General features: G+C 40.5%; 1 protein-coding gene across 2 annotated transcripts in view; it reads right to left on the bottom strand.

Annotated features, from left to right (window-relative positions):
• RPS6KC1 (ribosomal protein S6 kinase C1) overlaps positions 1 to 20,787 on the bottom strand; it is a 94,385-nt gene that overhangs the window by 19,448 nt on the left and 54,150 nt on the right. For both annotated transcript variants that reach the window (XM_075204238.1, XM_075204237.1), the window contains 4 exons: positions 14,910 to 14,957; positions 12,117 to 12,249; positions 2,232 to 3,752; positions 1,869 to 1,958 (listed from right to left, as the gene is read on the bottom strand). In XM_075204238.1, the coding sequence (XP_075060339.1) occupies positions 1,869 to 1,958; positions 2,232 to 3,752; positions 12,117 to 12,249; positions 14,910 to 14,957 (1,792 nt within the window). The remainder of the gene's footprint in view (positions 1 to 1,868; positions 1,959 to 2,231; positions 3,753 to 12,116; positions 12,250 to 14,909; positions 14,958 to 20,787) is intronic.

Genomic DNA, 20,787 nt, shown 5'->3' with positions numbered 1-20,787 from the left:
ACTCTAGATCGAAACACCTGTTTAGATAAGTGATTTCACCAGCAACATGCTATTTGCCAGGTTACGACAATCCAATCAGTCTACCGACGCATTTTAAAAAGTTAAAAAACAAGTTTTAAAATCCTCGTATGTAGGTTTTTTTTGCCCTGATCGTTGTATATTAATCCCATAAACAATTAGTCAAATGACACAAGTGAGTGCCCCACTTATTTCTTTTTATACCTCCTTTTTTGTGTGGTTGTAATACTTCCAGAATACGAATATCGCAAGTGCAAACTATTTTTGGCCTACAGCACAAAAAACTTACCTGGAAAGAGGAAAAGATGTTAATATGTATAGTTTGGAGCAGAGAAGGGAACAGGGGGACATGATAGAAAGATTCAAATATGTCAAGGGTTTTAACAAGGTACAGAAGAGAAACATTCTACAAAGGAAGAGAAGTATTAGAACACGAGGACATGTACTGACACTGGGGGGAAGAGAAGTATTAGAACACGAGGACATGTACTGACACTGGGGGGAAGAGAAGTATTAGAACACGAAGACATGTACTGACACTGGGGGGAAGAGAAGTACTAGAACACGAGGACATGCACTGACACTGGGGGGAAGAGAAGTATTAGAACACGAGGACATGTACTGACACTGGGGGGGGAGAGAAGTATTAGAACACGAGGACATGTACTGACACTGGGGGGAAGAGAAGTATTAGAACACGAGGACATGTACTGACACTGGGGGGGGGGGAGAGAAGTATTAGAACACGAGGACATGTACTGACACTGGGGGGAAGAGAAGTATTAGAACACGAGGACATGTACTGACACTGGAGGGAAGAGAAGTATTAGAACACGAGGACATGTACTGACACTGGAGGGAAGAGAAGTATTAGAACACGAGGACATGCACTGACACTGGGGGGGAAGAGAAGTATTAGAACACGAGGACATGTACTGACACTGGGGGGGGGAGAAGTATTAGAACACAAGGACATGCACTGACACTGGGGGGAAGAGAAGTATTAGAACACGAGGACATGTACTGACACTGGAGGGAAGAGAAGTATTAGAACACGAGGACATGTACTGGCACTGGAGGGACGAGAAGTATTAGAACACGAGGACATGCACTGACACTGGAGGGAAGAGAAGTATTAGAACACGAGGACATGTACTGGCACTGGAGAGAAGTAGGGTCAGAGGAAATTTAAAGAAAAATGACTTTACAGAAAGGGTAGTGGATAAGTGGAATAGCCTCCCATCAGAGGTAGTCAAGGCTAATACACTAGAGCAATTTAATGCTTGGGATAGACATAAGGATATCCTCACAAAGAACAAAGGATCAAATAGGGTTTGAGGCTTGCATAGGTTAAAAAATGGGCAGACTAGATTGGCCAAGAGGTTCTTATCAGCTATCAAATTCTAGGTTTCTATTTTCCAGCCATTCTTCTAAAACACAAACAAAAACTTGAAATGCTCCGAGACATTTTAAACTGGAGACGTCAAAGTGCAGAAGGATGAATCAATAAGAGGAATAAAGATAGGAGCGATACAAAATACTAGCAGCTCCTTTTTAATCAATTTATTTAACCCTTTACATTCCATAAATTAAACCGTCGTCAGTCATGAGTTTATTTTAATAACGGAACGTCACGAAGCCACGCACAGAAGACTATTTACCATTCAAGAAAGCCTCAATTATTAAGCCATATCTACAATATGACATGACAGGACCAGAATTAGTGTGAATATCAGGCCGACGCATTCGTTTACACATCCAATAAAAGTATGTTACACGAGCAGCGGACAGAAATAAAAAGCCTGCTAATCTACTTTTCAAAGTGAAACGTTTGAGGTGATTGATCTAACCTGGGGCACAGAACATTCTTTCCACCGCATCGCTGTCACACGAATCTTCAACCTCCGTCCACCTGCTAAAATACGTTAGCTGAATGTGTCCTAAAAACAGAATGACAGGAGAAATCAAAACATGTTTCCCTTCCATTTTCTGTACAAGTGAACTGTAATTACTCTCCTTTCTAGCTAAAAACAGTATCATTAAGAATAATGGCATCATTAAGTACTAGAAGCTATTACAGTGGGTGAATTTGCTGCACTGATAATGAAGCTGGAGACAGGAAATGAAGATACTAATTACAAGATAAAACGCCTACTCAGTTAATTGGAAGCAACATCGGAATAAAAAGAAATGCATTTGCAAAAGTTCCTGACCTCTATCATTCAATAAGATGTTGTTTGGGTTCAAATCGCGACACACAATTCCTTCTCGGTGTATAGCGTCGAGGGCTACGACCATTTCGGCAGCCCATCTCCGGATGCAGGACTCGGGAATGAAGAAGTGTGAGGCTTCAGACAATTTCGCATCCAGCTGCTGAAATATTTTATGTATCTCCCCGTCTTCCCGGAGGTCTGTCCGCCCCTCAAAAACTTCATCCATGTCCTCAATTTTGATCTGAAGTTGCATCAGGTTGGCTGAGAGCTCTTTATGAAGTCCAGCGGTGGACGGTGGTTGAGTATCATGAAGAACAGAACGCTCGCCGCCATCTGAAAATTGTTTGCTTTGTGTCTGTGAGGTCTCTAAAATAGATGAATTATAAGATATAGAGGAAGATGATGATTTAACAAAGACCGGTTCAATGGGTTCTAAATCAGAGCCACTAGGATCAGGAGATAATTCCTTAATATTTTCAACAGTGATTGGACATAACGTTATGCATTGGGACGGATGTGAATATTCTCCAACCAAATTTAGGTTCTCCGGCTGTACAATAATTTGATCTAAACTACTTTTTATTTGTAAGACATCAGGAGTTTCCAGCAGCTTGGAGTCCATGATATCACTTTCTAGGTAAACATTCTTCGAACTTTGCTCTACGTCCACTAGTTCTGCTCCAGGCAGGTTCACCAGTAGATCCGGTCTTCCTTCGTCGATACTACTATCTTCATCAACAGCAGCATCTTTTAGAGATATAACTGGGACAGAGTCATTAGATCCTCGGCTCATTGTGTCATGATGGCCTACACTTGGTTTGTCAATAACTAGCCTTTGAGTTTCGACATCATCTTCGTCAAATGGTTTGAATGTCTCAGACTTTAGGCTATACTCTTTATCGACAAAATCGCTACCAAGGAAGTCACTGGCACTTTCCTTACTATCGATCCTAAAAAATTCCATTGGGCTGCTCCTGCTACTGCTCAATGTGTCCGATATCTCCGTTTGTCCAATTGTCTCCTGACCTGGTTCTTTCAGTAATTTCAAATCCTTGAATTTGAGCTGAGAACTGAAGTTGTTGAATGTGCCTGGAAGTGGCTTTTGCATTAGATCTAAATCTTTGACACTGTTCCCATCTCCTAGTTTAAGCAATGGGTCATCACCCAGGGTTTCAGGCTCGATTTTTTCCTGCCCATATTCTTTGCACAGGGTTAAATAGCTCGTGGTACATTCCTCTTCCGAACTGGAGGCGGAGTCAGCCCATTTCAGAGGACTTTCTCGCCCTTCGTCATCTTGGGTGCTGCTGTCATCTTGAGAGCTTAGGGTAAGGCTACTGTGCATTGGTTGTACCGAAAGCCTGTTCCCGCTTTTGCTTTCCCTAGACTCTATACTATTTCTTGGACACGGAGCTAGGCTTTTCAGATCTTCAATTGAGTGGGAGCTTTTAGCCAGTGGGACATCAAAGCTTCCTTCTGTGCTCCTGCTTAAAAACTTACTTAAATAGGACCATAATTTCCCACCTGCAATAAAAGACAAAAACACTGAAATTAAATCTGATTGCTCATATGCAAATAGCAGAGATTTCACATATGCCTTATTGCTAGTACCGTAATGAAAACGATCATTGCACACATCCACTTAGTACCTCATTTACCAGTATGGTTGCTTCATTTAGTAAACATGTTAACCTGAGATTACATTTTTTAAATGAGCTTATATCAGATATGAAAACCAAAACAAAAGTAGAAAATATAATGCAACACAAAAAACTAAGACCTAGGTCAACAGAAAATGTTACTAAACATCAAATGACCGTTGCTACTGATAACGCATATGAAAGGTAAACAAAAAAAACAAACAGTGTAATGATATGCCTTTAAATTAAAGAACAACAAAATCAAGAACATAGATTAATATATCCCTATCCCAAAACTCCCATAATTATGCACCTCGGCTGGGGAAACACTGATTCTCCTTCCTAACCCAAGAATCATCTTCTGATGTTTCACAGTTGTGTTTAGCTGTCCTTTAAGTTAAAATGCCACGTTGCTCAGATATTGAAAGGAAGGCAGGAAGAGGAGTTCATCCTCCTCGTTTTAAAAACAAAATATTTGTTGAGGTTTCGTTCCAATATCAAAAAATATAGGATAGATAAAGATAGATATATTTACTAGTGTTGCCATCGTTACTGTAACTGGCCTAAATGATAGCAGCTTACTAATGTCTCTCACTACCAAATTAGGCCAGAGTTGGACAAATCTTAGACTTTTTTTCTTGTATGAAAATAAAGAAGTTTCTGATACATCTCCCCTATCACTAATAGATTCAGTGAAACTGGATTTAACAGAACCTGACTGATGGAACAAGAAGACAGAGTTTACACAAGATCAATTAGTGTTGTAGTGCGAAGCCTTTTATTCCATTTAACATATTAGATAAACACAAGGCTCTATAAAACGTCCTTTCTGTATAGCTGTCTGCTTTGATATTTCTCATGGAAATTCTGGTACCATATACAAACAGTGATGGAAGTTAAACACATCGGGTCTGGACCACATGCGGACGTATGTCCATTTGCATTGCGTATCTTGCGCAAATTATCTTTGTGCCTGCTCCGATACAGATATTACGCCAATGAATGCAACTGCAAGCCATTCATTCCTGTACGCAATTTAAAAACTTATGACTGCCCACGACTTGAGAGGAGGAACAGGGGAGGACTACAGTAAGCCACGTACAGTAAGGGGGATGCCGAGGGCGTTCTGACGCAGATGTGGCCTATTCCAAGTCCTAGATTTATAGTAAGCACGCTCGGTTTCTGCCGTATCATTGACATCCACAACGGAGCAGGTGTAAGTGATAACCCATAACGCATAGTCTGTGTTTTAAAAAGCACATGTACACGTGCCACTATCACAGAACATGTGTATGCAAGTAAGATGGTCTATAAAATGGCAATGTATGTATAGTAGACGCATTAAAAGCATCTTTATTTATAAATCTAATGTTAAAAAGAAAAATGTTAAATCCAAATTATTATTAATGCTTAAGAGTTGTTCATTTATTTCATAATATACTTTTTTTTTTTTTTAAGCGTTCTGACCTTATATTGCACATACGCTTGTGTGTATACTGCAGTGTGATCTTTCTGTCTACGTAAGGCTAGTACTGCTCAGGTGGAATATACGGTCACCCAGATTCCAACGGAAACATATCTAGAGACACAGATGGATTTGGACACGGTCAGAACTATGCTTAAGTTTCATCTTTTTTTTTTAAAGTGCAACTTGCATTTGCAAGTTGCGTTCGGACTTGAACCAAGCCCATAATGCAGTTGATCAGCTATTACTTGGCCAGGAGCAGATTATGCTAGCTCCTGGCCACAGCCATGAACACCCAGGCTAACACTAACATTCAGAGCGTTTTATGGAATTTCCCAGCTTGTGCTGGGAAATTCCATAGAACACATCAAATCTAGTGTGCTTTAGATGATGCATTTTTAACACACTTTTCCATTTGCTTTTGCCAATACGATCTATTATAACGGTAGTGTGTGCTAACACATGAGAAATAGGTCATGCTGTCATAATTGTAAATGTGGCATTAACAGTTTATAAAGCAACGGTGGGAACGACAACATTGGCTCTTCTTCAAAGTTATTTCTTAGGCACTTTTCAAACGTTTAATAACTTGTGAAAAGCGATGCACATAATGTTACATTAAAACATCAAGCTGTACTAACAAGGCAAAGCAAGACATTAATAAACATAAATGTGTGTTATAGGGGTAGCAATACTTCTTAAGGAGTAGAACAAAAAAAACTCTTTTACTAACAATATAATGAAGTATATCAATTATACTATAAAAAAAAATAATTCTCAATTAGAATACTCTCAATGTACTAAGTAATGTCTGTGGCCTTTAAATACTGGTAAGTTTGACCATACGATCTTCAACCTCCGAGATCTGAATTTAATCCTACTCATCTATTATATAACAGGGTGCTGTACAGGGCTTTAATAAATAACAAAATGAAAATGGATTAAAATATTTTGACTAGTTGACTACTCTCAAGAAAGTGACAAGAGCATTAATTCTAGAAATGTTGAGTTTTTATAATCTATTGTATAATTTAGTATTTCCAAAAACCTGCACAGCACTTACGTAAATGGCCACAGCTGTTACAGTGTACAGTCTCGCATGTCAGCGTACAGCCGACAGTGTACAGTCTCGCATGTCAGCGTACAGCCGACAGTGTACAGTCTCGCATGTCGGCGTACAGCCGACAGTGTACAGTCTCGCATGTCAGCGTACAGCCGACAGTGTACAGTCTCGCATTTCAGCCGACAGCGTACAGTCTCGCATTTCAGCGTACAGCCGACAGTGTACAGTCTCGCATTTCAGCGTACAGCCGACAGTGTACAGTCTCGCATTTCAGCGTACAGCCTCACACTTCAGTGTATACCTAAGGTGAACCATTAGAACGATTACTACAACCGGCACACCTGAGTATACTGGCCCTCGCTTTTTCTTTTTACACATTCAGTTTCTGGATTAAATCCAAAGGAATCGTTATTGCACTATGTTTCGTTAGACAACTAATATCATGGAGATATTTTATTTACAATAACTAGCACTGATAATTTATTCAGTATTTAATACAGCTATAAATATCTTACTTCATTCATCCAGGAGACTCTATAAACACGTCTTAGAATATATATAACGTTCCTTTACAGTTATATCTATGCAGTCATTGTTTTACAATCTAACATTCAGTGTTTAAAGATGTTGAAGCTCTGCAGATTGTCCGCTCCACAGGAGACATTTAGCAGTCACGTCTATGCAGAGAATGAATGCTGCACCTGCCTCAAAATAGCCACTCAGTTCATATCGTAGTAAAAGTGTTTTTACCTGAACGAAACAAATGTTTTGGACCAGTAAATTCTGCCAGGCCCAAGAAAATAAAAAGCAAAAAAGATTCACAGGCTTCTCTTTTGCTCATCAATTAACATTAAAAATACCCATTGTCACTGGATAAGAACAACGTTAAGGGTGGAAAAAAAATAAAATCATCAATGAACTGGAACATCTAACAGTATCTTTAAACTGGTGTTATGTGCCTGTGCCCATAATCACAGTTTGGCATTAATTACGCACAAAGCAGGGCTACGTCTGCCAAGCTGCAATCAATTCCAAATACAACACCAGCGAATGCCAGGAATCTTATTGGTGCTATATTTGAATAGATGGATTTTGTAATAGATATAGGAAAGGAGGAAAAGAGCTTCCGAACAGTAAGATGTTTTACAGCAAACCTGTTTTTTTGGGGATTTTTTTACTGTAATTCTGTCAATAATAGTCTTATGCTGCTGGCACAGGTGAATTATGGTTTCCTGCAGGACCAAATTACACATCCAGATTAAATCAGTGCAGCAAGGACACAGTAAGTTCATGGGGACTCTGCAATGCTGCTTGTATGTAACAATGAACCGCTGACAGTGTCAATGTTTATTAAATGCTAAATATATATATATATATATATATATATATATATATATAATATTATTGGACTGTACTTCACGTTTACTTGCCATTTAAATACCATTAAACCTGCAATACAAGTTAACATATAAAATAAGGCAATAGTGTTATTATCATCATTTATTTATAGGTGCCACAAAAGTCTGCACTGCTGTAGGCTGGGGGAGTAGAACATATAACAAAGACCCAACAGGCAAAATACTGGTCATACAGGAAGTATAATACTGTGCATAAGACGTAATAGGAAGGGTATAGTCGTAAAGAACATGCAGGAGGTAAGGTCTAAGGACGCAGAGATGGACAAGGGGGGGGGGGGGGGGGCAAACAAGAGGACAAAAGGAAACAATTACCCTGCTGGGGGAGAGCTTACAATCCAATGGGCAGAGGTGAAGTGAGAAAAGATAGGGTAACAGAGTTAGAAGGTGGGTACAGTATTGAGTTATGAGGAAGACTGGTAGGTTTTGATTAACAGGTGGGTATTTAAGGAGCGTGTAAAGCTTTGAAGGCTGCTGAAGTCTGGTTGGACGAGGGAGTATGTCCCATAGATGTGGAGCAGCACAGAAGACAGCTTGGAGAAGGGTGTGATGACGGGTGCAAGATTAAATTGAAATGATAATGGCAAAGAGGCGAGTAGGGTTGAAGACTAAGTAAGAGAGTGCACATCTGAAAGACAATTTGAAATGGAGGAAGTCAGCTATAGGATGAGTGGCAGCTAGCAGTGCTGGGGCAGTTTTGTCTGCTTGGAGTGCCACGGTGCGTGTTTAGATCGCGGAAGACTGAGTGGTGGCCAATGTTATAGTGCTCCCTTGTGTGTGCATGTACAAAAAAAAAAAAAAGAGAGATTGAAGGTCAGGTCTCTGACTGGGCCACTCAAGGACATTACATCAGCTATAGAGACCTTAATATTTTTATTTTATTGTTTTGGTCAATTTATACCAGGTCCTTAAACTTGGAGTTTTTCACTTTACCCCAACTAATGAGGAACAAACAAGAGAGCGAGCGAGCGACAGAGAGAGCGAGCGAGCGACAGAGAGAGCGAGCGAGCGACAGAGAGAGCGAGCGAGCGACAGAGAGAGCGAGCGAGCGACAGAGAGAGCGAGCGAGCGACAGAGAGAGCGAGCGAGCGACAGAGAGAGCGAGCGAGCGACAGAGAGAGCGAGCGAGCGACAGAGAGAGCGAGCGAGCGACAGAGAGCGAGCGAGCGACAGAGAGAGCGAGCGACAGAGAGCGAGCGACAGAGAGCGAGCGAGAGAGCGAGCGACAGAGAGCGAGAAAGAGAGAGCGAGAAAGAGAGAGCGAGCGAGAGAGCGAGAGAGCGAGCGAGAAAGAGAGCGAGAGAGCGAGCGAGAAAGAGAGCGAGCGAGAAAGAGAGCGAGCGAGCGAGCGAGAAAGAGAGCGAGAGAGCGAGCGAGAAAGAGAGCGAGAGAGCGAGCGAGAAAGAGAGCGAGCGAGAAAGAGAGAGCGAGAGAGCGAGCGAGAAAGAGAGAGCGAGAGAGCGAGCGAGAAAGAGAGAGCGAGAGAGCGAGCGAGAAAGAGAGAGCGAGAGAGCGAGCGAGAAAGAGAGAGCGAGAGAGCGAGCGAGAAAGAGAGAGCGAGAAAGAAAGAGAGAAAGAGACACATACACACATACGTACGTACATACATATATACACACACAAAGAATCTCCAAGCAAATCAGCATTGACAGGGTGAAGACAGTCACAGCCATACTAAGTGAGTCATTGCCATCCAGGTGTGACAATTACATTTCATTTGCCACCTGCTCCGCACACGTGGAGAGGAATCGGAACACAAAAAGGGACATCACAAGGAGTTTTACTGTGTGCACCATTCTATTTCTGCTTTGTGTCCATATGTGTCGCCAGTGGCTGTATTGTTAGCAGTAATATTTCAGGATTAATGTTGAATGTTAAAATGTTGAGCACAAACTCCTTTTGTTAAAAAGGAGAAGACATGCTAATGAAGTCTAGCGGGAATTTGGTATATATTTATTTATTTTATTCATTCTAGCAGTGGAACTCTTAATATGAAGGGGGACTTGGCAAAGACTGCAAAATAGACGGCAGAGGGAATGTATATTTAAAAAAAAAAAAAAAAGATTTAGCTGAAGGTGCATCATGTTTGTATCCTCGCTGTTGCCAGCGAATGTCCTGTGGAAAAAGATGGATATTTCCCAGTGTCTAGATATATTACTAAAGATCATGGTTATAAGTTATCCACTACTAGGAACACAATTCTTTCCACAGTGATGTTTTGGTGTCTTTTCAGCAAAAAAATAATCACCAGTAAATACCCATCGGGCCTGTTACTCCCCTTAAATTCCCTATTTGGGGTGTATTTACCCTACACTACCTGGTTTACAAGCTCACAAAGACAACCATGTGTGGAGTTTGTATGTTCTCCCTGTGCTTGCGTGGGTTTCCTCCAGGTGCTCCGGTTTCCTCCCACACTCCAAAAACATAGGTAGGTTAATTGGCTGCTATCAAAAATTGACCCTAGTCTCTCTCTCTCTGTCGGTGTGTATGTGTTAGGGAATTTAAACTGTAAGCCCCAATGGGGCAGGGACAGACGTGAATGAGTTCTCTGTACAGCGCTGCGGAATCAGTGGTGCTATATAAATAAATGATGATGATGATGACTTCTTCATATAAATGTCTATACATTATATGACGAGTGGTAATATTTTTAATGAAAGAAATGTTACCTACAGACTGTGGAGGCTGTCATGTTGTTGCCTCCGTCTGCTCACTGGTACCGTGTGAATTGATAGGCTATACTCAAATACTGGTTCACCCTACAACATAGCCTTTACCGTCTGTAGGCGACAGGTACACTTTAAAAACTTGTTACGCTTCACCTTCTCTCTTTATAAAATATTAAGCCATAAACTTTAAGACTAATAAAATAACTCGCTTCCCTTGGTGTTACAATTTCATTTGCAACTTATCATGGGGCTCTAGGACAGGCCCCACCCACACCCTGACAATTCCCTCCCCCTGTCCGCATCTGCCTTGTCTGTTCCCGCGTGGACTTTAAGGATACTTGTAAGCATACAAATCAACGCACGCCAGCTGACCCACAAGTTGTTCAGACTCTTGTGCATCTGCAACGTGAAACAACCCTGACAACAATGTAATACCAGATGCATAATATTTCTCTGCAACATAAAACATTGAGGGACTGATTCATTAAGGAACTTAGGCAAGAATTTTTTTTACTCAAGTCCCCTGGACAAAACCATGTTAAAATGCAAGGGGTGAAAATTAGTTTTCTATTTTGCACATAAGTTAAATACTGTCTATTTATTCATGTAGCACACAAATATCAATTTTAATTTTCAGTGTACAAATAAGCTTTCAAGTATTTGTGTGCTACATGACAAAATATCCAGTATTTAAGTTATGTGCAAAATAGAAAACTAATTTTCACCCCTTGCATTTTAACATGGTTATGTCCAGAGGACTTATGTAAGAAATTTCTTGCCTAAGTCCCTTAATGAATCAGGCCCAGACACACCAAGACAATGCATACTTACAAAGAAAATAATTAAAACAATGGGATTTAAATGATACACCCACTAATAAATACTTAAGTAAATTTTTTAAGTCCAAAATAAATAAAGTAAAATAAAAACAGTGTACAGTATTAATGACTCGTCTTACTATAATGTTTTCATGGCGGCCTTCTCTATAAATGTTGTAAATGTCAGCGACTAACAGCTACAGGGCACACTTGGGTTTGCACCACTGCGAACGGATGGCCCGTCCAGTGGACGTTACATGGCTACTCTCCGCTCTCAGTAGATACTGGCACAAACCAGGATTCTCTTAGGTGTGTGGAGAGGCAGAAAACTCTCAAGGGGCACATTGCGCAAAACTGTCAACTTCTCATCAAAGTCCAAACTCTTCTTCTATTTGGATGTCCCTTCACTCTCATTATTAATTAAATCCCTGTCTTTATTACAAGTGACAATTGCGTGTGTGTGGAAATAGCCAGATATGCCCTTAAAAATGCCCCCTCTCTACCCTATATTCTATTTCCATAATAACTCTCTGCAGCACAGAATCCTGCTTTATGAAGGTTGGAGAGCGCTGTAACCTTAGAGCAGTGCAAGTGACGTTATTCTTAGTGTTCAGTGTTTATATTATTAGGGATTTTATATTAAAATGTACTTAGTGGCCTTCTCCTATAAATAGTGTATTCTACAAGATTTTAGTGGCTGGATTCATGTCTAAGCTCAGGTGATAACCAGCTGACTCGCTGAAGAACAGAGGAAATATGGGTGACCTTTGAGTCCTAGCTAAGTGCTGTATTTGCACGTCTTTGATACCGTGACCGACCTTCGGCGTGCTGTAGAACGAGAAATACAGACTCCTCCGAGATGATGTACTTGTGCAGGCAGACCATGTTGGGCACACAGCGGGGAATGACAGTCTTTCTGCTCCCAGACTCCTCGCTGCTTTTCCTCAGACCCTGACAGAGAACAGAAAGGTCAATTGTACCCTGAGCTTCCTTTGGAACCTGCTGCGCTTTATGTTTATCAACCAAACTAATCTATCCCAGCTACTCCGGGCTTTAGAGAAGCCGCTCATCTGCTCCTCCATGTCCTTCGCTCCCCTGAGGCTCAGCTGATGGCATCTGGCAGGTATCCAGAGAACAGAAGATGGCACAAAGCTACCATTAAAATCAATTACACGGGTCAATGTTTTTATTAGAATCTCACTCTCAAACTAAGTCATCAGAGTGACACATTGTGTACGTTGCTGGTGACCTCTCTCTGTGTTGTTGTTTTCTCTGCACACATTGCAAGATTGGATGTGGCTTTAAACACAATGTCATGAGCTGTCAATTATATCACTGTACGTCTTTTTCATATACAGGGCTACTTTTTCTTATACAGTTTCTCTATATATTCCCTGAGCTGTAACAGGATGCACAATACTGCAATAGCATCAGAAATGTGCAATGTAATAACACGGCAAGGACCGGGGTCAGTGGCATACCTGCAGTCCCTTGACACAGTTAAAATCTGAGCTGTGTCCTCACAACCACACTTGACTGCCACATCTACCTCCATGTCTCCTATCTACCTCCACATATTATTCGCCATCCTTGCCTTTCAAATGCCTTATGTCAGCCCCTTACTTGCATCCCTGATGTCTCTCCTTATGGACTGTCCACAGTTCTCTAATCTACCCCTATGTCCTCCAAACCCTACCACTTCCCGCATCAACTATCGCCGCAATGCTAGATCAGCGCTGCGTGGTGACGGCACTCCGCACCACTATGTAAAAAGCTCTGCGCACTGCTCACATTGCTGAGACAGCTACAGAGGCTAAGGAACCAGGCTGTTACCCCAGACAGATTTCGGTAGTGGCTAACAGGAGGCGTTCAAATAGGACAAGTAGACCCCTCTGATCGTGACTATGTAGACCAGACCAGCGTGTTATGCAAGACAATGGGATAAAAGAGTTATTACCTTCCTGCATTCAAAGTTGACAATTAGGTAACTGTGGGAGTCTGTGTATATTGTAACAGTATTATATAACAATAGCACCATATACCCGGTGAATTGCAAATGTGACAAATACACAGTGTACCAGAATATTTTCCTGGAAAAGCTGTTGAGTAGTCTGTACGGATATGTTTGTCTATTTTTTCGATTATATCTGATCAATTTCCTGTTGCCCTGACATGATACAGTGGACAAAACCATTTTTTTTAAAAATAATCTTTAAAGGGAAAATGTACTTTATTTGTAAATCGGGTGTATCTGACTGTGTATTTCAGTAAATGTTCAGTGTAAACATAATATAACTCTGGAAATGTAGTATCTTTGTAGATAGATATTGGTGCTGTCAGCAATATCATGGCATTGAAAACAGCCATATAACGAGTGCTGAACGGTCAGATCTGTCCGATGTGGTGATCCGTGTGAGTGACCAGGGTGGAATCAGATTATGTTGCTGGGATTTAAAGATAAAAGTTGGAGCCACAGGTTCCCTTCCACGCAGCTCCTGATTAAATGAGGCGAAGGTGCCCCTAGTGGCTAGACTGCAGGAAACATGGTAGAATGTGCTAGCCATTGTTACTGATCAAAGTGTCTGTCAGTCCGTTCAGCAAACAGAACTCTAATTAACTGATTTGAGGAAGACTAATTTTTTTTAGCTCTTCCTCCCTTTTGTTAAATAAGGCATAAAACCCTCTACAAAATGATCTATATTATTCTTGAAAGTATTTATTTTTTATAATGTCTCTTCATAAATTGTGCAATATGTAATGGCACAGATCGAATGTTTAAATCTGTCCCATACTACTTATTTATCACATGGAGTTACAAACAATCTGTACAGAGAGGTTTCAGCACCTTTGGTGACATATCTACTACAGACAGCACTGACATCCCACTGGAAGCACCACTATTACTCCAGTTGCCTTCTCAGATAGAACCTTCTATAGGTGTGTGGTAAACATTCTCTACCCCCTCCTCCCCCCATCACGGTCTGCAACGAAGGGACCACTGAGGAGCCCTCATGGCTACCAGCAGTGTGCAAATAAACTCGGACAGAAATTACTTTATCCAAAAGAACCAACATAAAAAGGTCCATAATTTCATATTTATTTCCCTGCACACAACACACAGAAACCTTCGTGACCTTTTATCCATTGTTTTAAAGGACAACTCCAACATTAATAAAGCCCTTTAATTAAATATGCCACTCCCGTTCAACAATGATGGTTCCCATGTAGCCCATTATCCAAAGGGGGCAAACGCCACATCTCTCAGCGCTGGACTGTACAAAGTTTGTACAAAACAATAACAGCATTATTTCCTGTGAACCAGCTCATGTCATCAGGTAAAGGGGGAAATTATTCAATTTACTGGATCTGCATATTAATGAATGATAAGTCCACTAAAGGTTATTGTTGTTCTTTGTCTAGTTTATTAATTTTACTAGATGAAAGGACACCAGCTACTATAAGTATTTTAACGCCAGCCAACACCTCACAATACATTAGTATTTCACTGGGTAAATGAATCATTTGAAACATCTTTACAGCTGGATACATACATGCAGTGGTTAATGGGTTGTTTTGGGGTTTTTTTCAAATGAATTTAGAGAATTACTTACTTTTAAAATAAAGGTTTCCTGAGTTCTTGTGTCCAGAACAAGCAGAACCTACAAAGAAACGAACATTAATTATTTCATTCACCATTCAAAAATAAATACTCGCCTATTTCCAAGTTAATGAGCAATGTGTGACCTAATTCATTATAAAGGGTGGACAGCAAGCTGCTAAATGCTGGCAAGTATAGCATCTATGTTATGATCAGACTGATGTGCACGAGTTCTCTATAGGGTGCTGCGGAATTAGTGGCGCTATATAAATAGCGGATGTTTATGATGATCATATATCCAAGTGTATACATTTTTTGGTCTCACATTTAGACATTCACCATAGATGCCTATATATATATATATATATTGTTTCTCCGTACGACAGCCATAAAGGTGTGTAATTAAAGCAACATATTGCTGGCCAGGACCAGAAGGTAATTTAATCAGGTGACACGGTAATTGCACACCTCTGTCTATAGCACAGAATGCTATGGGGGGGGTCATGATGCGCTGGAACTCCCTCTCCTGTAACCACGGACGGCACTTGGTAACGGTCACTATTGAAAGAGAATACCTTATCGAAGAGTGGAAGACCGCTCTGTAGAACAGAAAGTCAATAACAGATCAGAGGACAAAGTTCACTACTGTATACGGGTTTAAATGGAATTATTAAACTTCTTTGAAGAACTGTTTTTGTTTAATTAGATAAGTATTTTAAAATCCACTAGATGCTGCCATAATACCGTGAAAGTCAATCCCACACTAATAACTAACTTTGAAAGTTAAACTGTGCTATTGGCAGCTATGTATGTTATAGCAGACTTACCTAGAATATGAAAATTGGTTAAATAAAATATGACCATAATATTTGTGCTTACCCTTAGTGTATACAGCACATTAATAGCGTCTCTCTAAGCCAATGGTAAAGAGTAAAGAATTTTGTGACCAAACCCTTATTGCAGTTCCCCTCTCTGCCCACCGTGTGTCAGGTAAGTCCCTTGGCTGTTATTGCTTGGGGAGTACTTGCCTTTAAAAGCTGTGTGTAAATAATCCTCAAGATAAAAAGCATCGAGCAATGAACATGTTAAAAGATCAGATCAATCATGTTCACATATAGCAATAAATGGAAGACTTGACGTGAATCAGTCAGCTTCACATGCATTGTAATATGCAGAACAATCCTGGTTATTAATACAGAGTACAGCTTGAAGCATTATTATATAATGATTTTCCTCTGAACAAAAAAAAAATAAAAAAGAGAGATACCCTAGTTCAAACACTGTAGTAAAAAAGGCTGTTTGTGACCAAGTCCATATAGCCCAGCAACTAAATAATATTGTACAAACTAACCAGACCTATCTACATGAGTGTCTAAAAATGTAACAATGTAACGATGTCGCTAAAAGCGTAACAAACAGGATTCAGTCATTTCATAGTGTCCCTCAGCTATTAACCAGAGGCAAAAATAAAATCTAAGAATATTAAATGACCAATAGATTATCAACATAAAAGTAAATGGTTGTTTTTGTTCTTTTGCTCTTTTATGAAATTTATGTTGCTCTTGATACCATTCAGCTGTAACAACACTGAATAGAGCTACCCGTCTACAAGGTGCTGCTGGCCGATCCGGCAACTAGAGCGGCAATGTGTCTTTAAATCTCGCCATGGCACAGGATGTCATTTTCTGCATTAGCACAGAGGATTTCTTGATACAGATCCCACATTTTGTAATCATATTTATTAGTGCCTCGTCTGCTGTCCAGTGTTGGAGGCCACGGGCGTCCTGCTGTGGATCTTGGGATGGAGCTGCGACTCTGCTGGTTACAAACCAAAGGACAAACGGGCCACCGGGGAGCATGCCAGCTGTTGTCTTACGCTGGTATCCAGAAGGGTCATCTTCAGTCTGAAGGAGCAGGCAATCTGCAGACTAATTACAAGTGCCGGCAGAACACGCTGCCCAGTAAGACTGGTGACTTTCACACAACTAAATCCTGGTAGGGATGCAAATGCTTCACAACGAGCCGGGCCACCGAATGCTCATTTGTTAACAAAACAGAAGGGCGAGAATTTATTGTGCAGGAGCCGCACAATACAAAAACAACAACAACAATGTATAACTTCACCGTACAACCTTTTACAGAGCGTGTCCATAGATTACAGCACAGAACTCCGCTCAATACTGATAATAAGAAGTGTTACAAAGAATGAAGAAATATTATTCATTATTAAACAGGCAAAAATGGCTTTTGCACAGGGTGACATGGGGTGGGGTCTGTATTGGAGAATGGAGTAGTGTCTCCACCCATTTATCATCCCATGTCTTTAATCCAAAAAGTGATCACTGGTTTTATTTTACTTATCATCATCATTTATTTATATAGCACCACTAATTCCGTAGCGCTGTACAGAGAACTCACTCACATCAGTCCCTGTCTCATTGGAGCTTAGTGTCTAAATTCTCTAACATATACACACACACACACAGACTAAAGTCAATTTAATAGCAGCCAATTAACCTACCAGTATGTTTTTGTGGTGTGGGAGGAAACCGGAGCACCCGGAGGAAACCCATGCAAACACAGGGAGAACATACAAACTCCACATAGAGAAGACAATGGTCTGGAATCAAACTCATGACCCCAGTACTGTAAGGCAGAAGTGCTAACCACTGAGCCATCTCTCAAAGATCAAGATTTAAATTAAAATATATTACATGGCTTCCCTAGATCTAATTCCTATGCTTTGTCACCTTGGTATAGATTTCAGCTTGCCTACATCTAAGCGCTTTTAATTTCAATAAAAACTAATGCTAATTACTTTCAATGGTGCAGCTCACAACAATTCCTGAAATTATAGTGTCCTGGTGAAAACCTGAAATATACCGGTAGATCTTTTTATATTATTTAGCACTTTTTCACACATTCAGACCTGCTTAGTAAATGAAAAGCACAAGAGCGTTTTAGGGAAGTTCTTTCTAAGCCTGTAAACGTGAAGGTACAGTCTAATTACTTTTCTCTATCCCAAGAATACTGCTCGCCCTAACTCTAAACCTGACCAGCTAAAACTCCTGCCCAAACTCTAAACCTATCCCCAAAGCGAACTCAAAATAACAACCCACCGATCTTGTTCAAGTCGTGTGTATGCGCCAACCTCCACATAACTCCCTCATTTGTCCAGTACTTCCTTTACTTGCACTTTTCCTTGTGTATGTACTGTTCTAGATAGAAAATAAAGAGAGTTCCTCCTAAATGTCTCTCAGTATGTGCCCGTTTTAAATCAATGACATTTAAACCTTAATCAGACACTTTCCCGGCAGTGGGGCGTATTGTGGGCACATTACACACTCCCCGGTTTCCCTGCAGCTGGATACAATCCACATTCCACTAATAAATACAAGAACATATGTGATTTTTTTTAAATGTGCCCTTTGACTGTCAGTTTTTCCCAAACAGGTGTTGCTTAAATGATTATAAATTGGCCCCTGGATACACCTCTTCAACTGAGCCGTACAGGACCGGTGATAATGTAATTAGGCCTGAAAACATCAGGCTGGTGAGCGTTTCCCATCTGTTTGGCAATAATGTTTAGTTAACAATAGTCTTTAAGAGAAGCACCTTCAACTTGCAGCTCTCTGACACATGCAGTGAATGGCAGGGCCATTAACCGCTACTCTGCCGGAGACGAGATAACTGCGGTAAAGGATAATCAGTCTCTTACTATATGTCATCCTCTGCAGCATCTTCTCCACGTCGGAGGGTTTGAAACACGGGTCAGAACCGATTTTGTCCTGGATGCATTAAACCTTCCGATATTGGTCACGACTCAGAACTGGGAATGGGACCTATGCAGAAGACATATAACCCCCCCCCCCCACCGACTGAACAGAAGAGTCTTCAAATACAGGCGATGTATGATACATTCTCTAGCAGAGTGTATCTAACCACTATTGTTCTTGGCCGACCTGCCCATATGTATTTATCATGCATAGCCAGATACTGAACCTATAGAAGAGGTATTCTTAACAGACAGGACTGGAACCAAAAACAAAAGATGGCAAAACCTTTAAGATGGGTCCCTGGGTTCCCCATACCTTCTCTCCTTACAAATCTATATTAGTAATTATACTAATATGCCAGTTTTAATATTCTGCTTTAGTACAAGTCACTCATTCCGTATTAATACTACTCCTTATGTAGGATCTGCCACTTGCCTTATAGCAAAAAAAAAACAGTAATAAAAATAACTTCCCTCCTCCCAGTTTACCTGGGAGAGGATCTAGAATGTAGGGTGATTGGCCTGCTATACAGCCCGACTAGCATACTGACTACCAGTGCCACCCACGCTCTACGTCAGCACAAGAGAGCAGTGGGTACAATTAACATTCTGAGCACAATTCCTGCCCCTGTCTCTCCTGGGTGATCTTGGTCAAACACCCTCTTTGCAGACAACAGCAATTATGAGCACGGTGGCTCAGTGGTTAGCACGTCTGCCTCACAGCACTGGGGTCATGAGTTTGATTTTCCTGACTATGGCCTGATCTGTGTGGAGTTTGTATGTTCACTCATTAGCATTCTGAGCACAATTCCTGCCTATGTCTTTCCTGTGTTTGCATGGGTTAGCTCCGGGTGCTCCGGTTTCCTCCCACACTCCAAAAACATACTGGTAGGTGTGTGTGTGTGTGTGTGTGTGTGTGTGGATTCAGAGAAAGCTCCAATGGGGCAGGGACTGATGTGAGTTCTCTGTACAGCGCTGCGGAATTAGCGGTGCTATATAAATAGATGATGAATTATTATTATTATTATTAAACAAAATGCCTTAACAGAAAAGTTTTTAATAAAATAGGTCCCTGCGCTAATTCACAAACATATTTTGGGATGGGGATTAAAACAAGTTAAGGAGGCTATGTTTTGTGTTTTCAAGAGGGAAAAAAAAAACACAATAGTTTAAAATACAAATTAAAACACTTACAACATTTACATACATTTAAAGTGTTTTTGGTCAATTCCTTAAAGGAAATATGTCACTTTCTGACAATTCCCTTCAATGACAGAACTAAGAAAAAGATCCTTTAAACACGATCACCTCCCCTGTCATTGAGCATCTTGTTCTGAAAATAACCCAAAGTGCCCTGTTGGAGACGGACACCAGGTGCCAAGGACGACTTTCTGGCTGGGTGGGTGCCCAAGTCCAATAAAACAGTGACCCCCAACGGACACCACCAATTTGCTACTCTAAATGCAATATATACTGTATATTCACTATGCAATATATACTGTATATTCCTTAAGTCCAATAACAAAAAAGGGATGTTTATTACAAAAATATTTTTTTTGTAATGCTCTATTAATGAGAAAGGTTGGTAGGCACATGACTAGGGCTGACTAATGGAATATAGATCTATAAAATACCTTTAAGTGTATGATTTCATGTTTATATTACATAGTTTTAAAAATTCAAAAATGTAATTCACACTATCAACGTCCCCCGGAACTTCAAAAAAAACACCCACCATATAATACACAGACACACACACACATAGATTAAGGTGTATTCATTATTTTAGTTTTAAGCTGATACTTTTGTGCCATCAGCTTATCCCCAGTTAGGTTTAGAGACTGGTTCTACATAATGATAGCACCAGTAGAGGAATAATGTTTTCTTTTGTTTGCGTTACACTTTTATATATAAGCCAACCTGTACTTTTGGCTGCGTGGTCCTCTAAGTTAGCTGTGCAGCAGACGAGAACTGCAAAAAGAGAACAGCAATATAGCTTTATAAAAAGGAAACTCTCGCTTCCACCATCTGGAGAAGTTTGCATTTAACATGCATCACTCTTAGTGCAAGTCGTTCCTTAATGAACAATTCTGCGGCTGTGTATTAATATGATGGC

The sequence above is a fragment of the Mixophyes fleayi genome, chromosome 3 (assembly GCF_038048845.1).
Source record: "Mixophyes fleayi isolate aMixFle1 chromosome 3, aMixFle1.hap1, whole genome shotgun sequence".
Taxonomy (NCBI): Eukaryota; Metazoa; Chordata; class Amphibia; order Anura; family Limnodynastidae; genus Mixophyes; species Mixophyes fleayi.
This window is presented reverse-complemented; position numbering and strand designations above follow the sequence as displayed.